At 45.6% G+C, this 24,505-nt stretch overlaps 1 protein-coding gene and 1 non-coding gene across 2 annotated transcripts in view; one reads left to right on the top strand and one right to left on the bottom strand.

Moving 5' to 3' along the window:
- The window catches only part of pou2f2a (POU class 2 homeobox 2a), a 42,153-nt gene extending 17,974 nt beyond the window's left edge, over positions 1-24,179 (top strand). Inside the window, exons 2-16 of the mRNA XM_058047905.2 lie at positions 13,376-13,438; positions 14,075-14,103; positions 15,188-15,241; positions 16,018-16,149; positions 16,264-16,512; positions 16,580-16,703; positions 16,783-16,874; positions 18,111-18,371; positions 18,439-18,580; positions 18,788-18,936; positions 19,013-19,210; positions 19,276-19,324; positions 19,609-19,762; positions 20,037-20,110; positions 20,706-24,179. Coding sequence (XP_057903888.2) covers positions 13,376-13,438; positions 14,075-14,103; positions 15,188-15,241; positions 16,018-16,149; positions 16,264-16,512; positions 16,580-16,703; positions 16,783-16,874; positions 18,111-18,371; positions 18,439-18,580; positions 18,788-18,936; positions 19,013-19,210; positions 19,276-19,324; positions 19,609-19,762; positions 20,037-20,110; positions 20,706-21,067 — 2,132 coding nt within the window. The 3' untranslated portion in view covers positions 21,068-24,179. The remainder of the gene's footprint in view (positions 1-13,375; positions 13,439-14,074; positions 14,104-15,187; positions 15,242-16,017; positions 16,150-16,263; positions 16,513-16,579; positions 16,704-16,782; positions 16,875-18,110; positions 18,372-18,438; positions 18,581-18,787; positions 18,937-19,012; positions 19,211-19,275; positions 19,325-19,608; positions 19,763-20,036; positions 20,111-20,705) is intronic.
- trnas-cga (transfer RNA serine (anticodon CGA)) lies at positions 12,944-13,025 on the bottom strand. The gene has a single exon. It is a non-coding gene; the product is annotated as a tRNA-Ser (tRNA).
- Positions 24,180-24,505: the final 326 nt, after the last annotated feature.

Raw genomic sequence — 24,505 nt, 5'->3', positions numbered from 1 at the left:
AAGATCGTTTGGACGCTTTTTTTCCCTTCCTTTATTCTGTCCTAACAAGTGGAAATATGATTCATGGCTAATTTGGCTAATTATTTCATTCATTCATTCATTTTCTACCACTTTTTCCTCACGAAAAAGGTGCTGGAGCCTATCCCAGCTGTCTTCGGGCGACAGGCGGGGTACACCCTGGACTGGTGGCCAGCCAATCACAGGGCACATATAGACAAACAACCATTCACACTCACATTCATACCTATGGACAATTTGGAGTGGCCAATTAACCTAGCATGTTTTTGGAATGTGGGAGGAAACCGGAGTACCCGGAGAAAACCCACGCATGCACGGGGAGAACATGCAAACTCCACACAGATGGCCGAGGGTGGATTGAACTCGGGTCTCCTAGCTGTGAGGTCTGCACGCTAACCAGTAGACCGCCGTGCCGCCCTCTAATTATTTCATTTACCAGCAAATATTCTCCTTACCGTTCAGGGTGTCTTAGAGAACTTTTCATCTCTCATTTAGGATGTCCTTCATCGGTTCATGCTTCGTGACTAGATAGGACAGCTGTAGTCTGAGCTAGCTCTGTCTTGGAGCTAGCCTTCTAGCAAGAACTGTTGAAGCCTTTGTGGATGACAGATAAAACACACAGATAGGACAGCACTAGTCGGAGCTAGCACTGTCCTATCTAGTCTTTTAGCAGGAACTGATGACGTTTGTTTGAATGGGAGACGAAACACACAGATAGGACAGCGCTAGTCTGAGCTAGCGCTGTCCTATCTAGTCGTTTAGCAGGAGCTTAATGAAGCCCGCTTGGATAAGAGATGATATGCACAGCAAGTGCTGTCCATTCTAGTCTTTTAGCAGGAACTGATGACGTTTTCTTTGAACGGGAGATGAAACACACAGATAGGACAGCACTAGTCGGAGCTAGCACTGTCCTATCTAGTCTTTTAGCAGGAACTGATGACATTTGTTGGAATGGGAGATGAAACACACAGATAGGACAGCACTAGTCTGAGCTAGCAAGTAAAGACATTAAGAATGAAAATGTTAAAAGGAGTCAAATTTGGATACAAACGTATTTACAAAGTAAATACTGGATATAGAAAAAAGCATACTTATTGGTAATGCTCAATGAATGGACTATATATGTTATTATGATGTATAGTTGTGTATATATATATATATATATATATATACCCTATATATGTATGTTGTATAGTAAACAAGTTCAAGCTGCTGTTAAGTGCTCACATGCACTTTCTACATAAACTGCCCTTCCTGTGGTCATGTGACGCCACCCTGAGTCCAAAGTGCCAGCCTGGCTCGGCCTGGTCCAGGACCTCTCTTCGGTGCTGTGTGTGTGTGTGTGTGTGTGCAAGTGGTTACTATGGGGATGAGGCAGGCTGTGGTGGTTTTGAGGTGTAAAGCGTCATAAATAATGGAGGCTGCACCTCACATTGAAATGCAAAGAAAGGCTTCAGCTCGGCCCTCAGCGCAGCTAATGCTGCTTCTCACTCCATGCCGTCCATCGGCATCCTTCCCGCGCCGTAATCAGTCCCGCATACAAAACACCTTCACAGTGCAACTCAATGATCGCTGGTGATTTCATGCAAGGCAACACTTGTACACATTTCATCTTTCGTTAGTTGGAGTGTGTGTTCATGCCAAAAAAACACTGGACATGGAGCTAGAATGTGGATGAGGCACCTAACTGTGTCTGACTCGGGGAGCCGCTGTGTGTGTATGTGTGTGTGTGTGTGTGTAGGCAACACTCAGAAGGGTTGATACATTTACAAAACAAACTTGTGTTACAGTCAGGGATTTGTCTTGGAATGTCCGCCTCTGTCCACGTTTTTGTTGCACAAACATGAGATGCAGTCCAAAAATGGCCCCCGGGCCGCACTTTGGATTGTCTTGATTTAAACAAAATACTAAAAAGTGGTAGAAAATGAATGAATGACTAAATTTTTACATTTTAGACACAAATATGTTTTTCATTCATTCATTCATTCATTTTCTACCGCTTTTCCTCACAAGGGTCGCCGGGGTGCTGGAGCCTATCCCAGCTGTCTTTGATCGAGAGGCGGGGTACTCCCTGGACTGGTGGCCAGCCAATCACAGGGCACATATAGACAAACAACCATTCACACTCACATTCATACCTATGGACAATTTGGAGTCGCCAATTAACCTAGCATGTTTTTGGAATGGGGGAGGAAACCGGAGTACCCGGAGAAAACCCACGCATGCACGGGGAGAACATGCAAACTCCACACAGAGATGGCCGAGGGTGGAATTGAACCCTGGTCTACAAATATGTTTTTATTAATTTTAATTTTGTAGTAACTTTGACAAGCATGTGGTTATTTTGGAAGAATGGCACGTAGGGCCCTGTAATGTCCCGTTTAACGGAATCGCAGAATTGGCCAATAAAAACGGAATGGACCATTAAAGGTGGAGCCTCACAGAAGTTGATTAGATATTGTTAACATCTGTCTGAGGACTTATTTCCCCAAACGCATGTCTTCCCCCAGCTCATTCATCACGGAATGTACTCACAAACACTAGGTAGCCCCCTCCTGAACGTCATTTTTATTTATTAAAAACATTTTTCTTTTTTTCTGGAAAATTTGCCCTTATTTTGAAAACTTCCCCCCCAAAAAATTCCTGTCATACCAATAAATCCAAGAATAGAAGCCAGGTGGCTTCTCCTTCTCTGTAGTCTGCTCCTCCTGACCTCCGTAGAGGGACACTAGCTGCTCGACACATGCACCCGAATACAGTGCACCTTGTTGGGCCACAGCAGGTGGCTCCCTCCCCTCTATACTCTGGTAGTAGTAATGTCATGATCTTTGATTAGGACACATCCACAGGTACAGTTGGTCAGATCCAAGTTTTGTCCCGGTCCTTCTTACCACCACGCATGCACAAACTACGGTTACGTCTAAATAAAAAGTAGATATGAAAAAGATATACACCATTTTTAAACACTAGAGTTGCAAAAGAGCTCCTCCAGTGCAGCCTTTCCCCTCCATCTTCATCTGCTTTGTCTACACGTTTCAGTCAAGAAGCTTCTAGCACCGTTGTGTGCCATAAACATTGCAATCAGCGCACACACAAACACACACACACACGCACACACATGCGCGCCCGCACGGCGAAGCAGTCTGGCATCCGTCCAAAGCATCAATAAAGCCGTGTGACTTTGAGAGGCGTTTAAGTGCCATTTGGTCTCAGACCTACAATCCTCCATCCTGCTCACTTACAGCACCTCCGTCACCATCAGGAGGACCCCCGTCTGAGGCGGGGGTGAGGATTGAGAAGAATGGAGTCAGAGAAGTAGAAAGGGCTTGTAGCGATTGATAGGCTGCCAACATAAACAAGTCAAATATGGCCGACACTTCCCGTGCCCCGGCCTTCTCTTCCACGCTACAACTCACTGCTTCGTCATCGCACCTTCCCTGTGCCCCCTCCCTCCATCTCTATTGATCCGGCCATAGTTTTCCGTCTGGGCCGCGTTGGCTGACTGCCTTTAATCAATAACGATAATTGTCTGCTTTCTCTTCATGCCAAACACGCTCTTTTTCTCAATGAGCGCCGGTCTTTCCCCGACCCCGCCCCTCCCTCCTCGCCGTGCGGGAATCCCTCCGCCTTAATGACTGGAGATAACTTGCTTTCCTTACCACCAAGCCCCCCCCCTCACACACACACTCCTGGTTCCTTGGCTTATTGATTAGCGTGAGATATCACCCCGCCTGCCCCCGTCAACCCGGGTAAACACCGCCAGCCTCCGCTGCGAGTACAAACACTCCACAGTACAAATACTTCACAGTACAAATACTCACACAAACTGCAATTTACATTTGCCATGAGTTTGTACACATGACTTTTGGAGTTTGGTTAAAGTGCACTTCCAAACTGAAATGTGAATTTGTGGTCTTTGCAGCGTTTCCACCATCGCTTTTCAGCGCAATCACAGCACAAAAGTGCACAAATTCACACAACTCATTGAACTCTGCACAATTTTTTACCATATGAATCGCAATCAGATAAGTAATCAGTGTGGACGTGCATGACTTTTGCACTAAACTGGTGCTAAACTAACTCCAAACATAATTGAGCGTTTCAAAGTGTAAGTAAGGAAGTGCACTAATTTAGCCACAGATTGTTCATCTGCACCGTTTTAACCATTTCAAGTGCACTCAAATAAGTGCACAAATTCCGCCTCCACACTGACATCGGTACCATTTCGAACATTTAAAGCACACTCAAAGACAATAAAATGCTAGTTTAATGAGTAATCACTTTCAACGCCAGCCAGTATGTATTGCCGGGTGGGGGTGGGGGGCGTATTTCACGGCCAGCAAGTGCTGCTTTCTTGCCCGTGTGTGTATAGTGTATATGTTTCTTACACCATGTAGGACAGGGGTCTCAAACACGCGGCCCGCAGGCCAAATGTGGCCCGCTGGACACTAGTACATCATTTATAGGCAGACAACATGAGGGGGGGGTGATGTCGGGCATCGAGGTGAAGCTCTGGGAAGGGCGGGAGTGTGCTGTGGCCTCGTAAAGTGGACCCTGCCTTGTCTGGCCTTCCCTGGCTACTGGGGGTGTGAGTCTGGGTCTCAGGTGCTTCAGCAGCGGCTTGCTGCTCTCTGGCTGGGCTGGGGCCTCAATAGCCGCAGATGGCGCTTGGGGCGCCCGGGCTTGGTGGGTGCTCCTTATGGGAGCATTCCGTGTGGCCTCACAATAATGAGGTAAATGATGGTTGGACATCGGGTGTCACGTTGACCACATGTTGGTAACATGTCTGTGGCACGAGGAAGAGGTCTGTTGGATAACAGAACAAACAATCCATCCAAATGTAGGCCCGCCCAGGGATCACACATACTTGTGGGTCCAGCCAAAATGGCGTCTTATTGGAGGGCAGCGGGGTGTGCGGGGACTGCTGGGGTGCTGGGCACTCGGTGGGTGCACTCAGGGGCTAGGGGGGTCGGGGCCAGGTGGGTTGACTGGCGGGGTTGGTGGTGTGCTTCAGCAATGTTCTGGGGTTTTGCTGGGGTGTCCGATGTTCCCACTCTTCTTTTGTTGTTTTGTCTTATGTAAGATTCTGTGATTATAAGTGTGGAAAAAAAAACAAACAAAAAAAAAAAAAAAAAAACTTATTGAATTGGTAACTGCTATGGCGTGGAGAAGGGGTAGGATTTAATAAGCTTTGCTTCTTCCTGCTCCTTTTCAGACATGTGTAGTAATGAGGTGTTGTGTGTATGCATGTATGTGTATGTGTATATATGTATATATGTATGTATGTAGATATTTGTGTATGTATATGTATGTATATATTTGTGTATGTATATGTATATATATTATATATATATATATATATATATATATATATATATATATATATATATATATATATATATATATATATATATTGTAAGTGCATATGTGAGAAAGAATAATGTAACATAGTATTCATGTCTGAAATAAATTAAGAAGACTAAGACTAAGACTAGTTTGAGGCCCCCGCCTTGATATGAAAGTTTAATGTTAGTGCGGCCCGCGCAAGTTTGATATGGATGCTGTATGGTATCATGTACCCAGAAAAAATGATTACGTTTGATTAATGTTCATGTTAAAGGTTAAATAACTGTTAATAGTTATCCTCCCTATCCGTGTGGAAGTGGTAAGTTTTTGGCTGTTTAAGTTTAAAGGAAATAACTTGAAGGCTACCGTTTAGGTCGCTAGCTCTCTAGTTTGCGAGTTAGCATGTGTCTCAAGACCCTGCAGTTGCGCAATATGTTGTAAATAAAAAGAGTATAAATGTGACTATAGTCGTGTTTTGTCATGTCTACAGGGCTCTAATAACGCTTCGTTCATTTTAATCTGAAAAAAATAATTTGTCTACCCACCAACTATATGTGGTTTCTTAAGTTTTTATTTGCCCTTTTATTATTATTATTATATTTATTTATTTATTACTGATTGATTGATTTTCTTTATTCTTGATTTGTTTATTTATTTTTCATCTTATTTTGTGTAGAAAAATAAAAAGTAAGATATTTGAGAACAGTGGAATGTTTTATCAGAGCTTTTATTGTAGAAAATTGGAACCAAAGCAAAGTTTTTTAAATTTTTTTGTTTTTAATAAATGCATTTTTTTTTTTTTGAAAACCTGATGCGGCCCAGTCTCACCCAGACCCGAGCTCCAGTGGCCCCCAAGTAAATTGAGTTTGAGACCCCTGATGTAGGAAAACCAGCTTGCTAACAGTTCATGTTTTCAACATTTCAGCCATTTTGAGCCTGTTTTGTGTGTGTGTGTGTGTGTGTGTGTGTACGTTGTGTGTACGTGTGTGTAAAAGTGTGCTGGTGCAGAGAGAATGGAGCCTTATCCAATTTGTACTGGTCACTAGTGTGAAATGGCGCTAGGTCACCCAGCAAGCCACTGCGTTTGTGTGTGTGTGTGTCATAGTAACACTGCAGCGTGCCCTTGCATGCTTTCATCTCCTGTGCACACACACACACACACAAACGGAGAGAGAGAGAGTATAGTGAGAATAAAGGAGGTGATTATGGTGTTTGTAATAAAGACACATTGTGCAAAGCAGAATGTAACAGTGAGAAGCATGTTGTCTCCTGCTGTCTGAACACACACACACACATCATGAGAGACTTCTATAAATTGCTCATTATTGTCATCCACCCCCAACTGATGTCATCCACACACACACACACACCTATTCTTTCTACAAGGCTACAATTACCTCCACTGCACACCTGTGGTGTGTGTGTGTGTTTTATATTTCATATTGATGTTCTTTCCTGTGTTTCCTGTTCCTGGTTTTAAACTGCAGGATTTAAAAGCAGCTTTCATTATTTGAAAGTGTGTTTCTTTGTGCTTCGCTTGAAGCGACCTTGAAGAAATAGCAGCTTTTACCTTTAAAAAAAAACCAAAACAACAACACTAATTCTAAACTAGCTTAACTCCAACACCCGGGATCGAACCTGCGGGACAAACACGCTTGATGACTCATACAGTTGTGTGTGTGTGTTGGTGAAAGGACATAAGTGGGTCTACGGCGGTCTGTTGATGGCTTGATGGAAGGAGTGTAAAAATAGAGATAACAGCCACTCTGCAGCCACTGGCTAGGAGGAGGTCGGGGGGGCGCCTGGTGGCCTTGAGGACCCTTCCGCCCCTCCAGACAGTCCACCGCCTGAGCCGGACCGTCGGTTCGCTTGGCCCGCATCCACCAAATAGCTGTATTTAGTGACGTGGTGACTGAGGAGAGCCATGTCTTATTTTGACAACCTGCTTATGCAAAGAATATGGTCTCCATTTCACCATATTATTTATTGTTATAGGACATGTACAGTAACTTTTTTTTTCAAACTCATACAGATAACTTTCTGCTTCTCAAGACTAATATGATAACTAATATGATGATTAGTGTTGTTGATAATGTCTTTTATACCTTTTCATTCATTTTCCAGCGCTTATCCTCACTGGGGTTGTGAAGGTGCTGGAGCCTATCCCAGCTGTTCATCGAGAGGTGGGGTACACCCTGGACTGGTGTCCAGCCAATCACAGGGCACATATAGACAAACAACCATTCACACTCACATTCATACCTATGGACAATTTGGAGGGGCCAATTAACCTAACATGTTTTTGGAATGTGGGAGGAAACCGGAGTACCCGGAATTTAAAAATGTACACTTGGAGATAAGAAGAACTTAACCAAGTGTAGCTGCTGATTTGTTCAAATCAAATATCATGAGTACTACTACTACTACTACATCACTACTATCAGAAGAACCTTATACATAGAGCAGGAGGAGCCGCCTGCTGTGGCCCAGCAAGGTGCACTGTATTCGGGCACACACGCAGAGCAGCCGGTGTGATGCCACGGAGGTCCATGGGAAACCTTTAGTACTTTTCAAAGGCTGTGCTGCTGGTACGTACTTCTTCTTCAAGTGAACGTTTTTGTTTGAGCTCTGGGGAGGCTGTGACAGGCTGTTTGATTCCAGGAGCGCTTGATTCCAGGTAATGTCACCTCACTGGAAAGTTGTTGTGTCTGTGAATGCATCTGGTGGTGGTGTGGTGACCGTGTGGAAGTGTGGTTCTCAGGACGAGCGGAGTGGAGACTGGTTTGTGAGTTGGAGATACGTTTTGGTTGATGTGTTATTATTATAGAGCGGCGGACTCTGAGTGGGGACGCTATGGTGCCTCTGTCTGCCATCATAACAGCACATGGATTATTCATTCATTCATTCATTTTCTACCGCTTTTCCTCACGAGGGTCGCGGGGGTGCTGGAGCTATCCCAGCTATCTTTCGGCAAGAGGCGGGGTACACCCTGGACTGGTGGCTAGCCAATCACAGGGCACATATAGACAAACAACCATTCACACTCACATTCATACCTATGGACAATTTGGAGTCGCTAATTAACCTAGCATGTTTTTGGAATGTGGGAGGAAACCCAAGCATGCAAACTCCACACAGAGATGGCCGAGGGTGGAATTGAACCCTGGTCTGTGAGGTCTGCACGCTACGACTAGACCTCCGTGCCGCCCAGCACATGGATTAATGACGGTAAAATGTTTATGTAGTTTCCGCACTAATGGAAATAGATATATACATTTTCTACAACATATAGCACATTTTTTAATTTTTTGCTGGAGGAGGGGGGGGGCATACTATACTATACTGTATGTATTGTATTTGGACTGTTCAGAAGTGGCACTCACATGCAATGCAGACCTTCCAACCTTGCAGACATTTGAAGAGTACTCCACCGACCCCCAAAGCTTACATTTCTATCAACACTTCAGTCTTTTGTCCTTATATTATTACCTTATGTTATTATGCCCTTCACTCCTTTCATACACTTTCATTGTATTTCTATTTAAAAATATTCAGCCTGTGGTATGAACACATCACGTTTTTACATGGATGCACGCTTGCCTATATCATTTCACGTGAAAGGCAAAAAACTGTTGAAATCAAAGCAGCTCTTCAGTGTGTGTGTGTGTGTGTGTGTGTGTGTATAAGAAAGCAGGATGATACTGCTCACCTTCCCGCTCCACCTCCTCTCATCCCTCCATCCCGAGGCCTTACTTTGGACCCCCAATCCCTTCTCGTATATCCCCAAATTCTCAATCTGCCCGGTGGCACCCTGATCCCCTCCCTTGCTGGAACTGAGGACGGTCACGCTGTGGGATTAGGGTCAGGACAGGTGTGTGTGTGTGTGTGTGTGTACGAGCGGAAGGCGTGTGTGAGGTGTCGGCACTGATGGCGGATTGAGGGAAATCAAATGGTGCGTTTGGCCGCTTGTGAGGCGGGGGGGTAGAAGATGGAAGTGGGGCGCTGCAAAAGGGCCTCCGATGCTCGGCGGTCCGGCTCCCCCCCTCGGCGGGGCCCCGATCGATACCGACTCAGAGCAATAAAGCTTCCCCTGTCATCTCCGCAGAATACAAAGCAGAGCCGGGAAGGGTGTGTGTGGTGTGTGTGTGTGTGGGGGGGGGGGTGTTGGTCGGGTGGGGGGTGTTCTGTTCCGCTAGCCACACCAATTTCCTACCCCCCCACACCAATTCCCCCCTTTCACCCATTTACTACTAGCCCCCCTCTTTCCACCTTGCTTTACCTCCTTCTACCTTCCTCTTTCCTCCATCCTCCTTCCTCTATCCTCCTTCCTCCATCCTCCATCCTCCATCCTCCTTCCTCCATCCTCCTTCCTCCTTCCTCCTTCCTCCTTCCTCCTTCCTCCACCCTCCACCCTCCACCCTCCATCCTCCATCCTCCTTCCTCCTTCCTCCATCCTCCATCCTCCTTTCTTATTCCTCCTTCCTCCTTCTTCCATCCTCTCCTTCTTACTGTATCCTCTTTCCTCTATCCTCCTTCCTCTCCTCCTTCCTCTATCCTCCTACCTCGTTCATCTATCCTCTCCTCCATCCCCCTTCCTCTATCCTTTATCCTCTATCCTCCTTCCTCTATCCTCCATCCTCTATCCTCCTTCCTCCTTCCGCCATCCTCCTTCCTCTTTCCTCCTTCCTCTATCCTCCTCCTTCCATCCTCTCCTCCTGACTGTACCCTCTTTCCTCTATCCTCCTTCCTCTCATCCTTCCTCTATCCTCCTACCTTGTTCATCTATCCTCTCCTCTGTCCTCTCCTACCTCCTTCCTCCTTCCTCCTTCCTCCTTCCTCCTTCCCATCCTCCTTCCTCCATCTTCCATCCTGCATCCTCCTTCCTCTATCCTCCATCCTGCATCCTCCTTCCTCTATCCTCTATCCTGCATCCTCCTTCCTCCGGCCACAGCTATTTTATAATGAATGCAGTTAGAATAAATACACTCAATAATTGATGAGGTGATTTAAGCGGGGGGGGGGGTATTGGAGCAAAGATCAGATTGAGGTGATGACGGTGAAGGCTGGGGGGGGTTTGGTGTGTGTGTGCATGCCAAAGAAAGTGAAGACAAGATGATAATTGGGAGCCAATCAGAGGGCGGGGCTCCACTTTTTATCTCATAATGAGGACTGCTTAACTTTGGATCTCCAAGTTAGGACTTTTTTATCTTGAAATCTTCACCTTTATCTCCTAAGTAGGATTTATCTCATAATTCTGACATTTTATGTCGTATTTTACACTTTTCATTAGAATTATTATTATTATTATTTATTTTAATCTTGTAATTTTGACAAGATCTGATAAGTATGACTTTTAATCTCAGAATTATGACATTATTTCACACTTTTCTTAAATTCACATTTTTACCTTTAATCTGACATTTTTGACTTTTAATCTTGCGATATCCACTTTTAGCTTTTAGTTATGACTTTGTCCCCCCCCCACGCCTTTCTCCGCCCCCTCCCGCCTTCTCAGCCAATCATCAGGATGACGTTGTGCGTCTCATTTATCTTCTGTTTCCTGTCCCTTTCCCCGTCCTGCGCCCTTTCTTCACGCATCCTTTGCCTTGGAGAAAAAAGTGGACTCTCCTTTGACTTCCCAGCATGCTTTGCTGCCGCCGCCCTGCGGTGGCCATTTTTTATTCCACAGCTCGTTATCTCTGCCCTCGCCGTCCCTCAGTCCTGAATCCTGCCACCATTGTCCACGCCCCTCTTTGCCGCCATCTTGTCCACCTGCTCATTAGTGTCCTTCTTCGCCACCCCCCCGCCCCCCCAACAGGAAGCCCCCGTCTCGGTTTTTGTTTATTTGCTTGGCTCCATGGCGGCGCTGTGCTGTCCTCAGGGAGGCCGGTAATAATGGCGGCGGGAAGGCGCTGCGATTATTGTCTTGTCGGGAGTCGGAGGAATCGATCGGTGCAGAAATATGTGGTGCGAGAAAGAGCTGCTCTATCAGATATAATAAACACTCAAGGGACTTTGCTTTCTTTTTTTTTTATGGGCGAGAAGCGCCATCAACCTGGACGGGCGTCCTGAACGCCAAACTGTCCCTCCCACTTTGTGGTTTAGAACACGTGTGACCCACCGGAACCACTACCATTACACCGCATTAGCAGACATCTTCCTTCTTAATGACCAACACACACACAATCATCTTTCTTGCTGTTGCCTGGCAACCGCTACTGTGTGTGTGTGTCCGGCACTTTTTGTAGCCGGTCAGCATGAAGCAAAAAGGAGGAAGTTTGCCTCAGCATGGAAAGGAACAAGGAATGATTAGCTTTGTTAGCTAAAATCTGCATCTCAAACTTTACCAATAGCACATTTTTATACAGAAAACAGAAAAAAAGAAAAATATCCCAACACCAAGCCGTAATTATTAGATAAAAAGTCAAAATTACAAGATAAAGTCAAAATTAAGAGTCAATAAAAATGTTGAAATTCTGAGATTGAAAAAAAACTCAAAATTCCGACATAAAAAGTCAGAATTAGGAGATGAAAAGTCGAAATTCTGGGATAAAAAGTCATAATTATGTGACAAAAAGTCATGACATAAAAAAACAAAATTATGAGACGAGTTTTCTTATTTGGTGGTTTTGCTGGGGTGGTTTGGGGGGGCCAATAAATAACACTAATGTTATTTACTAAAACACAAATGAGCTTTTATAATGAATAATTGCATCATTTTGGGTTAGTTATCATTTTTGGTTGTCTTTGTTGGCGTGCAAAACATATGCTGAAGTGAGCAGTCGAGTGTGTGTGTGTGTGTGAGATGGGACAGGTGGGAAAGGCAGGCGGCAAGCAGCTTGTGTGTGTGTATAAGGAGGACATGGCCACTACCATGTGCCTGACCTCTGACCTCCACACGCCAAACTGTGCTGCCCCCCCTCCCACACACACACACGCGAACCCACGCGCCGTCTGTCACGGGCCCCTGACAGGCTTAACTGAGGCGGGGTGGGTGGGCAACAATAAAGGGGAGGCATGTTGTTAGGAGACCAGTTTGCGACCCCTCCAGCCATCCCATTATACACACACACACACACAAGCTTACAGGCAGTATCCCCCTAAACATGCATTATGTGACCAGTCGCACTAAAATGTCCATTTTTGAAAGAATATAACTTCCATGTTTTCTGATGTTTTGGTGACAATAACTTTGGTGATGATATTTGGGACCATCATTTGATCATTTGTGCTACTACTGAGGCCTCAGTCGTGTAGTACCTTGCTACTGGCGGGTGCTGCCACCCTTTGGCAGCTGTGTGCAACTGCAGCGCCATCCACTCTGTATCTTGTATTGTGTCCGGTATGCAGTGTTGGAGTAAAAGTTATTATTCATGTTTCTTTCCCCAAAAAAGTAGTTGAATTAGTCATGGAATGACATCTTCACAAGTGTAATTAGTTATATATTTAAAAAAAACAAACTTTAAATCTATAAAATGAGCGTTGTAGTGGCACCATCTACGTAGATTGTTGATTAAGATTAGGATTAAGATATGCCTTTATTCGACCCTCAGTGGGGAAATTTGTAAAAAGTTCAGCTCGTCACGAACAGGATTCGAACCTGTGCGGGGAAACCCCATTGGATTTCGAGTCCAACGCCTTAACCTCTCGGCCACCGTGACGGGTTGATGCTAAAAACGTCCTGATTAACATAGGAGTGCATTTTTATTATAGTGGAGAAGGAGTTCATAAGGAATACAAAATGGACAGGAGCCGAGGTTGTCTCGGGAGGCAAGATGGCGGCGCTGAGTAATGTCTGCTGCTCAGGCAAGCACTTCCTTCATTGCCGTCCTTGTTGGACCAATTACTTTGCTGCCTGGGTCCCGGTGCACGCTGCAGACGGACACAAGCCCTTAAGCTCCCTTTAAAAGTTGCTTTTTGTTCCAATTTTCCACACGTGGCCTCCATGCACTCTCGTGGTCGTATCTCTAAGATGGTTGACGTTCATTTGATGGCTTTTTTCCCCCCGCAGATATCAGGATGTCCAAAGCAGAGGAGGAGAAGGCCGGGACGGACTATCCTGGCGATGGCTCAGGTTGCTAAACACAATCTTTTTCATGGTTACATTTGAATTCTATTATTAATTATTGTTTTGTTTTATTAACATTTACACTATCGATTTTTTGTGTTCTGTTTTTATAATTGTTATGGTATTTTTCCATTATTTTATTATTCATTTTATAGACCTTTTTATATATTGAAAATTATTCATTATTTATAGTTTTTAAATTTATTTTAAATGTATTAATTTTAGAATTTGTACTATAATTTTGTATGCTATTATTTTTACTATTATCAAATGTAAATATGCCACGGCTCAGGTTCATAAACATGATCTTTTTCATGGTTACATTTGATATTATAGTATTAATTATTGTTTTGTTTTATTAACATAATTACTATAGCTTTTTTGTTTTCTGTTTTTATAAATGTTATGGTATTTTTCCATTATTTTATTATTCATTTTATAGAAATATATAGAAAATTTGTCATTATTTATAGTTTTTAATTTTATTTTAAATGTATTAATTTTATAATTTTTACTATAATTTTGTATGCTATTATTTTTACTACAGTATTTTTCCATTATTCTATTATTCATTTTATATAACTTTTTTATAGTCTTTTTTTTCCTTCCATTGTGTCACATAAGTTCTTGTTTTTGTTTCAGACTCAGACAGAAACAGTCCAGACGAGCAGGTTGGTTCCTCCCTAATGTTCCATTCAACATCACATCGCCGTTATTTTATTCAATACACCCCCAGCGAGTGGAGAAAATCCACAAAGAACGGATCCATTCAAAGCCCTTGAAAAAGCCAAAATATGATACGCTAACCCACAGGTGTCACACTCAAGGCCCGGGGGCTAGATTCGGCCTGCCATATTATTATATGTGACCCACCAAAAACTGGAAATAATGCATCATATTTGTTATTAGTATTTGTTATTATTTAAATATATTAAAGGCTGCACGGCGATCTAGTGGTTAGCGCACAGACCTCACAGCTAGGAGACCAGGGTTCAATTCCACCCTCAGCCATCTCTGTGTGGAGTTTGCATGTTCTCCCTGTGCATGCATGGGTTTTTTCCAGGTACTCCGGTTTCCTCCCACATTCCAAAAACATGCTAGGTTAATTGGCCACTCCAAATTGTCCATAGGTATGAATGTGAGTGTGAATGGTTGTTTGTCTGTATGTGCCCTGTGATTGGCTGGCCACCAGTCCAGGGTGTACCCCGCCTCTCGCCCGAAGACAGATGGGATAGGCTCCAGCACCCCCGCGACCCTCGTGAGGATAAGCGGTAGAAAATGAATGAATTAATGATATTTTTCTTTCTGTTGTTTATTTTAATTTTCTTGTTTCCTTTTATTTCTGCCAAGAAAAAAAACAGTAGAAATGGCTACCGGGAGCCGCACTTTGAGCACTCCTGCTATGCAGTATGGTATTTTTAAAATGTGCAGTTACCACGTCTTGTCAAAGCATCTTCCCGCTTGAAAATGTTGAGTGAGTTGACTTGTGAGACAGCTCCCTCTGCTGCATTCTTACCTGCATAGCTGTCGTTCCCCCAGGAGATACCTCTTGCTACTTAAACTAAACAAAAATGTACAATTTAAAGCAGAGAGAATTCACAGAAGTCTGTGACGTATGCAAGGATCTACTGTTATGTAATGTTGCAGTCAGATGGCAGCACTCATGGAGCTTCTAACATTTAGACAATAAAAGACAAGTACATGAATGGTGTTAATATTATTTCTTCTTGTTCTTCTTTCTTCTTCTCCTGCAAGGTGCATCCGATGAAAGGCAGCCCGTTCAGCCTCTCCCCAACACCAGCCAGCAAGGTGAGCCTGGTTCTTCTCTACACCGGGGGTGTCCGTAGCGCAACCCGGTGGCCTGTGGCACATTTTCGAGATAGAATTATTCATTCATTCATTTTCTACCGCTTTTTCCTTCGGGCGAGAGGCGGGGTACACCCTGGATTGGTCGCCAGCCAATCACAAGGCACATATAGTCAAACAACCATTCACACTCACATTCATACCTATGGACAATTTGGAATGGCCAATTAACCTAGCATGTTTTTGGAATGTGGGAGGAAACCGGAGTACCCGGAGAAAACCCACGCATGCACGGGGAGAACATGCAAACTCCACACAGAGATGGCAGAGTGTGGAATCGAACCCCGGTCCTCCTAGCTGTGAGGTCTGCGCGCTAACCACTTGACCGCCGTGCCGCCCGAGATAGAATTAAACAAGAAAAAAAATCTGAAAAACGAGAGGATAGAGTGGGAGGGACTACCTGCTGTGGCCTAGCAAGGTGCACTGTGTTCGGGTACACGCTCCGAGCCACTGGTGTAACACCCAGAGGTCTCTGGCAAATTTTTGCGGCGGCGCTGGAGTTTCAGGTGTTTTATAAGTTTTTTTGTGTGTCCCCATCATCATGGAGCATTTGGTACAGCTTGTACACAAAATGTCTTCCTCGGAAAAAGTGAATGTTTGTTTACAAGTAAGCTCAGGGGAAGTTATGAGACGCCATAATGTCATAATTAACTCAAATCGATGTAATAATTATCAGTCCTTCTGGTGTTGAATTCTTTTTTTACTGTGGTCATTATTAGGTGAAGACAGATGAGAGTTCTGAGATGACCCACGTCAGCGCCCCACCACCGCCTCCTCCTCAACAGCAGCAGCAGCAGCAGGCCCAGCATCACCACACACAACTGATGCTAGCAGGCACTCAGCTGGCGGGGGTAAGGAAGCGTAGATGTAGTGCATGTAGAGCTGTTCCTGACAATCTGATTCCCGAACCGCCCTTTTCGTCTCCTCCCTGACTCCTTTTGCCTTACATTTTTCCTTAACTCCAGCTCGCCGCTCTCCTCCCGGCCCAGCAACAGTTGCTCCTCCAGCAGGCGCAGGCGCAGCTCCTGGCCGCCGCCGTCCAACAGTCCAACGCCGCCCATGCAGCTCACGCCGCCGTGCAGCAACAGCAGCAGCAGCAGCAGCAGCAAAGCCAAACACCTCAGCAGCAGACAGCCAAACAGGAGCAGACTGTGCAAGCTCCGCCTCCACCGCCGCAGCTGGCACTGTCTCAGCCAATCCAGCTCACGGCCCAGGTAACAAAGGAGCCAATCAGCATCAAGGCGGGAAGTGTCGTAAACAACATCTGGTGTGGTGTTGCAGGACATCCAGCAGCTGCTGCAGCTCCAGCAGCTGGTTCTCATGCCAGGCCACCCGCTCCAGTCCCCGGCCCAGTTCCTCCTGTCGCAGCCCCCCCAGACTCAGCAGCAACAGCAGCAGCAGCAAGGTAGCTTTTCCTGCTCCGTTTGGAGCAGACGCTTCTGTTGGCGTCTTTCCTCACTAACAGACGCTTCTCCTCGTCTCAGCTTTGCTCTCAACGCCAAATTTGATCCAGCTACCTCAGCAAAGCCCGGGGGGACTGCTGACAACTCCGCCCCGCCTGGGCCTCCAAGCACAGGTGGGCAAGGTGAGGGCCGACGGGGAGAACCTGCTTAGCTTGCAGTAACACACCTGAGCAGTTTGGATGCTGCTACATCTCACATGGAATACTGTACTTTTGTACTCTTTGTGGTTTCTCAGAAATGAATTCATTTTTTTAAAAATTAAAGGACCACCCTCGGCCATCTCTGTGTGGAGTTTGCATGTTCTCCCCGTGCATGCGTGGGTTTTCTCCGGGTACTCCGGTTTCCTCCCACATTCCAAAAACATGCTAGGTTAATTGAAGACTCCAAATTGTCCATAGGTATGAATGTGAGTGGGAATGGTTGTTTGTCTATATGTGCCCTGTGATTGGCTGGCGACCAGTCCAGGCTGTACCTCGCCTCTCGCCCGAAGACAGCTGGGATAGGCTCCAGCACTCCTCGTGACCCTCGTGAAGAAAAAGCGGTAGAAAATGAATGAATGAAATAAAGTAAAGAAAAGGTGGAAATATGAAAAAGAGAGAAAGGGGAAAAAGATAATTAATGAATCAATGATGGCTGTTTTTAGACTATGGTCCATTATTAGTCAAAACATGGAAATACAACTGTATTACAATTGTACTAGTATATGTAGTATTCTGGTCACTAGGTGGCAGTAATGACACAAAACATTGAGACATTACCTTAAGTCATAAAGTCACCCATGGCTTGTCACACATGCTCGAGTAAAAAAATGCTCTCCTCACATTCCATGTGGAAGTGGTAAATGTGTGTCTTCTCAAGTTTAACTCATTAGCCTGCTATCTCGCAGCTGTCTCTGCAGCACAGAAGTTGAGCAATGTGATGTAAACAATGAATGATTCATTTATGATTAATTGTGATTAATTAATTTATTAATTATAGTCCCACATCTAGTGGCCACCAGACACATCTTAATCTCGGAAGAGTAACCACATTAGAGCCACAGCAGTCATGCAAAGAGACACGTGGCGTGTCAAACGTCAGCCTTCTAGCGGCGCCAGTAAACTCGCGTCCGAATGCGCCGGCACACGGCAGACGTGATGCATTTCCCGTGCTCGTTATGCATAGAGGCAGCGAATGCAAACGAGCGGCGGCAGGAGCGGCGGCCGACGTCATGCATGATGTGCGCTCATTTAGCTTGTCAAAAGCGCTGCTGTGACCTTTGCTGCTTGCGCATGCTTTCGCGGATACGATGATCACCACGTGCATTTATGTGGCTTCACGTTGTCTTTGCTTTGTGGCCCCGCCCACAGAGAGAGAAGAGCGGCGATGGCGGCGGAGGAGGCGGCGGCAGGTCCTCCGCAGCGGCCACGGGTGGCGGCAGTGTGGGTTCGGCGGCGTCCGTAGGAGCCTCGTCCGTCTCCGGCGGCACCATGGCCGCCTCGCTGACCGCTGCCTTGGCTCCCGGGGCCCACGGAGCTCACATCGGGGGGGAGGAACCCAGCGACCTGGAGGAGCTGGAGCAGTTTGCCCGCACCTTCAAACAACGCCGCATCAAGCTGGGATTCACCCAGGTAGAAGACGACGCGACTCGAATCGACAACATGTATTAAGTGTTCTGACGGCGTGTGCGCTCGGCAGGGGGACGTGGGCGTGGCCATGGGCAAACTATACGGCAACGACTTCAGTCAGACCACCATCTCCCGCTTCGAGGCCCTCAACCTGAGCTTCAAGAACATGTGCAAGCTCAAGCCTCTGCTGGAGAAGTGGCTGAGTGACGCAGGTGATCACACAAACACAAACACATGATGATTGGCCTTCATTTTGCCTCTATTATCTTCATTTATTTTATGATTAGTATTATGATTATACTACTTATATTATTATGATTTGTACATCTACTGTGGAAATAACGACCCCGCTGCACTAAGCAATGAAATACGATAGTTCTGTCCACAAACCTCATCAAGCATCGTGTTGCTCCGTGCAGAGACCATGGCGGTGGACAGCATTCTGCCCAGCCCCTCCTCCATCTCCTCCCCCCTGCTGGGCATGGAGGGTCTCGCCGGCCGACGCAGGAAGAAGCGCACCAGCATCGAGACCAACGTGCGTCTGGTGCTGGAGCGCAACTTCAGCACGGTGAGCTTCTCTCCCCGCCCGGCGATTCGTCCTCTTCCCTCCCGTGTTCCTCATTCCCGTCTCCGTGTCGCCTCAGAACCAGAAGCCTACCTCGGAGGAGATCCTGCTGATGGCGGAGCAGCTCAACATGGAGAAAGAGGTGATCCGTGTCTGGTTCTGCAACCGGCGGCAGAAAGAGAAGCGCATCAACCCGTCCAGCAGCAGCACGCCGCCGCTGCCCGGTCAGACCTCGCCGGCCGTCACGCACAAAGCCCCCTGCTACAGCCCACACATGGTACGACCCGCCCATCCTCTTCATCTCCATCATTTTTCTGAACACCTCCCTGTCTTGCTGTGCAGATCTCCAGTCCGGGTGTGTCGCAGGGCAGCAGCAGCCTGAGCACACCAGGTGAGCACAAATGAATGTTTGTCACTCGTTTATTAAAAGCCAACCCAAAGGAGGCTGGCGGCGAGATGAAAACTTCTCTGAGAGGACGTCAACATCGATTCTGCTGTTGACAACAACATGAGTGACGGCGCTCGCGTCCGCCGGTCCTCGCATGTGAAGGACGAGCTGACAGCCCGGCGAAAGATTGCGCTTTATGAGCCGGCCAGATAGCGGGCGGCCCGTTATTGACTTCCTCCCTCCCCACGCCGCCCTCCGTCCTAATTACTCTTCTTCTCCTCCTCAAGCTGCCACTCTGTCCCCCTCGGCGTCCTGCCCCATGACGCCCGTCAGCTCCGTCGCCGCCGCAGGGTCCGCTTCCTCTTCGTCTTTGACTCCGCCCCCTCATAGCACAGCCAGCCCTGCCCCTCCCGGACTCGGGGCTCATGGACTCAACACGGGGTGAGTGCTTTGGCTTCTACATGACCCGTGCTTGTACTCCTTCGTTCTTCATCAAATCGTTCAGCTCACTCGGGATTAGCTGGATTCACATTTTTCCAAAAATGATACGATTCCCCAAAAAAGTCCACAACCTTTTTTCCATCGACCATTTGTCAAACTTCCACCATTCTCACATGTCTCAACTGATTTAAACCCTTCCAAAGTCATCATGCTACGTGTTAGCAAGGAAGTAGATTCCGTAATCCATAATTCGTGTGTCTGTGTGCCTCCCCAGGAACACCATGATGGGAGTAAGCACAGGAATCAACCAGGCGCTCATCGGCAGCAACCCATTGGCTACCATGCAAGGTGTGTGTACATACTGTACGTATATACTGTACGGACTTAGTATGTGTTATGTGCTAACCTCAGACAAAATGATTCAGTTATTGATGATCATGGCCTGAAACAAAAACAGCATAATTTCAAGTCCAACAAGGCCAAAGTCCAGATTTAGCGTTAGTAGTACAAGAAGTACAAGAAGTACAAGAAACACACAAGAGCAAAGAAAGTGCCAAATCAAGATGTTCTATACGCTACGTACATGTGGATCAAGCCACAGGTTTATTGCACGGTTTATTGCACGGTTTATTGCACAATTATCATACAGGATGTTGGGAGTCTGACAGTCGCAGGAAGGAAAGATGTGATGTGATGTGTGACATAAGTCTGCTATTAACCTTCCTCTCAGCCAATCAACTTCAAGGATCAATCTCAGTCAATCAGGGCATGAGAAATGGCGTTTGTCAAGCTGCTCTCCGAACCTGATTCAGACCTTACTTCCTGTCGCAGAGCCCGCCTCCTCCAGGGTGTATTTGCACTCTGACGTTTGTGTGTTTGTTGATGTTTCTTTGCTGTCTCCTTCCTTCATTCCTTCATTCCTATCCACCCCCCACCCCTGCAGCCCTGGCAGCCAACAGCGGTCAACTGTCCCTCATGGAGGGGGGCGCGGGTCACATGCTTCTAAGTGCAGCCGGCGGTGCCGTTCCTCCCTCGCTCCGCCCCTCCCTCTTCCTCAATCGCCCCGGCCTGCTCCCCATGGTGACAGGCTCCATCTCCATGGCGACGGCATCCCCGCCCGCCATGGGCCTGATGAGCGGCGGCGGAGGGGCCATCCCCCGGCCCGCCTTCTCCCGGTCGCCGCCCGCCGGCAGCCTCCTGAGCCCGACCTCTTGCCCCGAGGATTCTCCCTGTTCCAGCCCCGCCTCTTTCTGTTCCTTCAGCGAAGCCTCGCCGCCCCCTCTGGGCGGGGCCATGGCTGAGTGACAGCCAAAGCGTCCTATCAGAGGAAGGCGGGAGGAGGGAAGGAGGAAGCTTTAAAAAAAAATGTCTTCTTACGACCTCGCCTTTCAACCAAAGCCATCTCTGTCCCTGGCCGACTCCTTCACCGCCCCCTCCCCCACCCCACAAACATCCTCCGAAGCCAAAAATGTACACAAGTGGAAGAGGGTGGGGGGGCACGGCGAGGCGAGGAAGGGTGGCGTGGACGGAGGGACCAGGAGGGAGGCTACTTGAAACCAAAAAGACAATGTGGAGCGGAGGAGGGCAGGAAGGAGAAGTGCATGATGGGAGGCTACCAACACCAAAAATACCAAAAAACTCCAAAACCAAAAAGTTCAAGGCAAAACGGAGAGAAAAGCTTTAGACGTTTCTTGCAGTCCTGCTCCATTTCACTCAGGATGTCCACCTTCATCTCATTTCTCCTCCACGTTTCCACGCAGACCTTTCTCTCTACCTCTACACCACCTCGCCGCAGGTGGCGTTGGGGGCGGGGCTTACCACCAGCCTCTTTCGTGCCAGCGTCCTGCAAAATAGCACCGGTCGCGCCTGTGCCTTTCAAAACCAAAGCGGGATAAACTGTAAATATATGCTGAAATCACAGCCAATCACAGGACAAGACCATTCACGGGTGTGTCCTGTGATTGGCCGACCACCCTGAAAACAGATGTGATGGACTTCCCCTTCGTTTCATTTGCGTTTGCTGTGCGGTTAACCCCGCCCCTTTGGGCCAACATGATGCATATATCAAACATCGTGCCCACTAGTTTGTCATTAGCTTGCTTGTTTGCATCCCTCCAGAAGACAACATTTATCAGGAAACGTTTTGACGCAAGGGCGCCCCCTAGAGGCTAACATAGTCTCTGTCTTTGATTTATCAATGTACAAATAGTTATTACTATTACTAAATGGTTGGTTTTTCTTTTTACTATTTTCATTTACAATTACAAAAATATTCAATTATTATTTGTTGGGGGAAATTGAGGCTACTAAATCAGTTTTATTTTGTATTATAATAAGATATTAAAGATATTAAGTATAATCTTTATAAGTATATCTTTATAATATAAAGATATTAAGTTATATATTTTATATTTTAATTTAGAAAAATTAGGCTGCTAAATTATTTTAATTTTATGTTTTAATTTAGAAAATAATTATTGTTTTTTGTATTATTATTTTATATTTTGCTATTACAGTTCAGAAATATCAGGCTACTATATTATTATTACCACTAAATTATCATTATTCATTTTTTATTGTATAAGTTAGAAATATGAGGGTACAAAATTATTATTTTGGGTTATAATGTAGAATTTTTAGCTATTAAATTATTTTTGGGATTCTAACAGTGCTTTTAACTTTGTATTACAATTTTAAACTATTCAATTATTCCTTTTTGTATTCTAATTAGCAAATATGAAGTTTCAAGATATCCTGAATAATGAATTGATTTAATTTTGACAATATGCTGAGTCCAGGGTGTCGAGTCAGCAGCTGGGGTAGGCTCCAGCACCCCGCGAGTGGATTTCCCCTTCATTTCAGCTTTTGCTGTGCGGTCAACCCCGCCCCCCTGGGCCAAGATGATGCATATATCAAACATCCCATCCACTAGTTATAAGCTTGCTTGCTTTGTTGCTTGTCCCCACCCCTCACCTCCACCCCCACCCCCACCCAAAACAAACATTTATCAGCAGGAATTTCATCATGTTCTTCATCAGGAAGTTTGCAGAAACCAAAGTTTTCCACACAAGGGCGCCCCCTGCAGGCAAACGTAGTCTTTGTCTTTTATTTATTAAGGCCTCCATGCGGCATCTACCATCTTTTATCATCATCATAAAACATGGTCACGTCAGACTTGCTGGCCTCCCAGCAGACTCTTGGATACCAAAGCACCGCCCGTGGCAGCGTTGTCTCCGCACTCAGCTGTCCAGACCTCAGCCCCCGTCAGAGGGAAAGACACACACACACCAAACCAAAAAAAAAAACAACAAAAGCCCTGCCCTCCATCCCTGCCTCCCACCTGCCCCCCACTCCCTCCTGTCTCCAAAGATCCCATCAAAGGACCAAAAGCAAAGCGATGAAGGATGAGGAGCCAAAGGTACCAAAAGCTGCAGGGGTTACAAAAAAAGGAGGAGGAAGAGGAACCGTGAAACCAAAAAGAACCAAAAAAAAAAAACAAAACCAAAACCAAAAGCTACGACTGCTCTTCTAAGAGTGACTGACACTCCCCAAACCAAATAGGAACAAAGAGGGGGGGGGGGTGGAGGTGGAGGGTGGGGGGCACGCTTGTGTCCGTCTGTTCGTCTTTTACCTGTGATGTTCTCGTATCGGCACAGTTGCTGACCCCCCCAACCCCCCCACCACCCCTCCCGCCCCGACACGGACGAACTTTTAGCGACTCTCAGAGTTCAAAGTTTATTTTTTTCTTCTTCGGCTTCTTTCGTGTTTATGTCACTGATGATGATGATGATGATGTAAGGACGTTCTATTTAATATGGGGTGGGGGGGGTGGGGGGTGTCCTACCTATTTTCCTAAGATGGCGTGCTTGTTTGGTGTCTAAGCGGGTGGAGACGACAGCTTTAGTCATCATGTAGCGGCGCACTGACACACACTAACACACCAACACAACAACACCACAACCACCAAAACTACAACTGAACCAAATACCAACCAAAACATGCACAAGCTGCAAGACTGTGTGTGTTTTACCTGTGTGTGTGTGTTTTACCTGTGTGTGTGCGTGCGTGTGCAAGTTCCCTCAGACTACCAATAATAATTTTGTAGGGATGAAGATGTCCTCATCATCACCGATGCTTTCCGCTTCCCTCAGCTGCTCCGCCATCACTATTATTGATATTATTGTTATTACATCTCATTCTATCTTTTTGTATATTGGTTTGTAATAACATTCAAATAAGCACATTTATTGGAAATATTAAGTTATTATTTATTACTATTTTTGGATTCTAATTTTAGAATATGAAGCTGTTGAATTATTCTTATTTTGTGTCCTAATTTTGGAATATGGAAGCTATTCAGATATTATTTTATTATTTATTAGAATGTCGGCTAAGTTTGTATTATAATTTAGAAATACGAAACTACCAAATTATATTTTTTTGTATTATAATTTAAAAATATGAGGCTACTAAATGTACCTTAAATGTAGCTATTCAATTATTATTATCATTTTATTATCAATTTAGCCATTAAATTAATATTTGTTTTTATCATAATTTAGGAATTTTAAGACAATAACTTGTTTTAATTTTGTATTATAATTTAGAAATAGGCGACTCCTAAATTATTATTATTTAAAATATTTTATTTAATTTTTTTTCTATTATAATTATGAGACTATTAAATTATTTTAATTTTGTATTATAATTTTGATATGCGACTATATTGAATTATTCATTTTT

Source organism: Doryrhamphus excisus, linkage group LG7 (assembly GCF_037039965.1).
Source record: "Doryrhamphus excisus strain RoL-2023G ecotype Guam linkage group LG7, RoL_Dexc_Guam_v1.1, whole genome shotgun sequence".
In the NCBI taxonomy this organism is placed as follows: domain Eukaryota; kingdom Metazoa; phylum Chordata; class Actinopteri; order Syngnathiformes; family Syngnathidae; genus Doryrhamphus; species Doryrhamphus excisus.
This window is presented reverse-complemented; position numbering and strand designations above follow the sequence as displayed.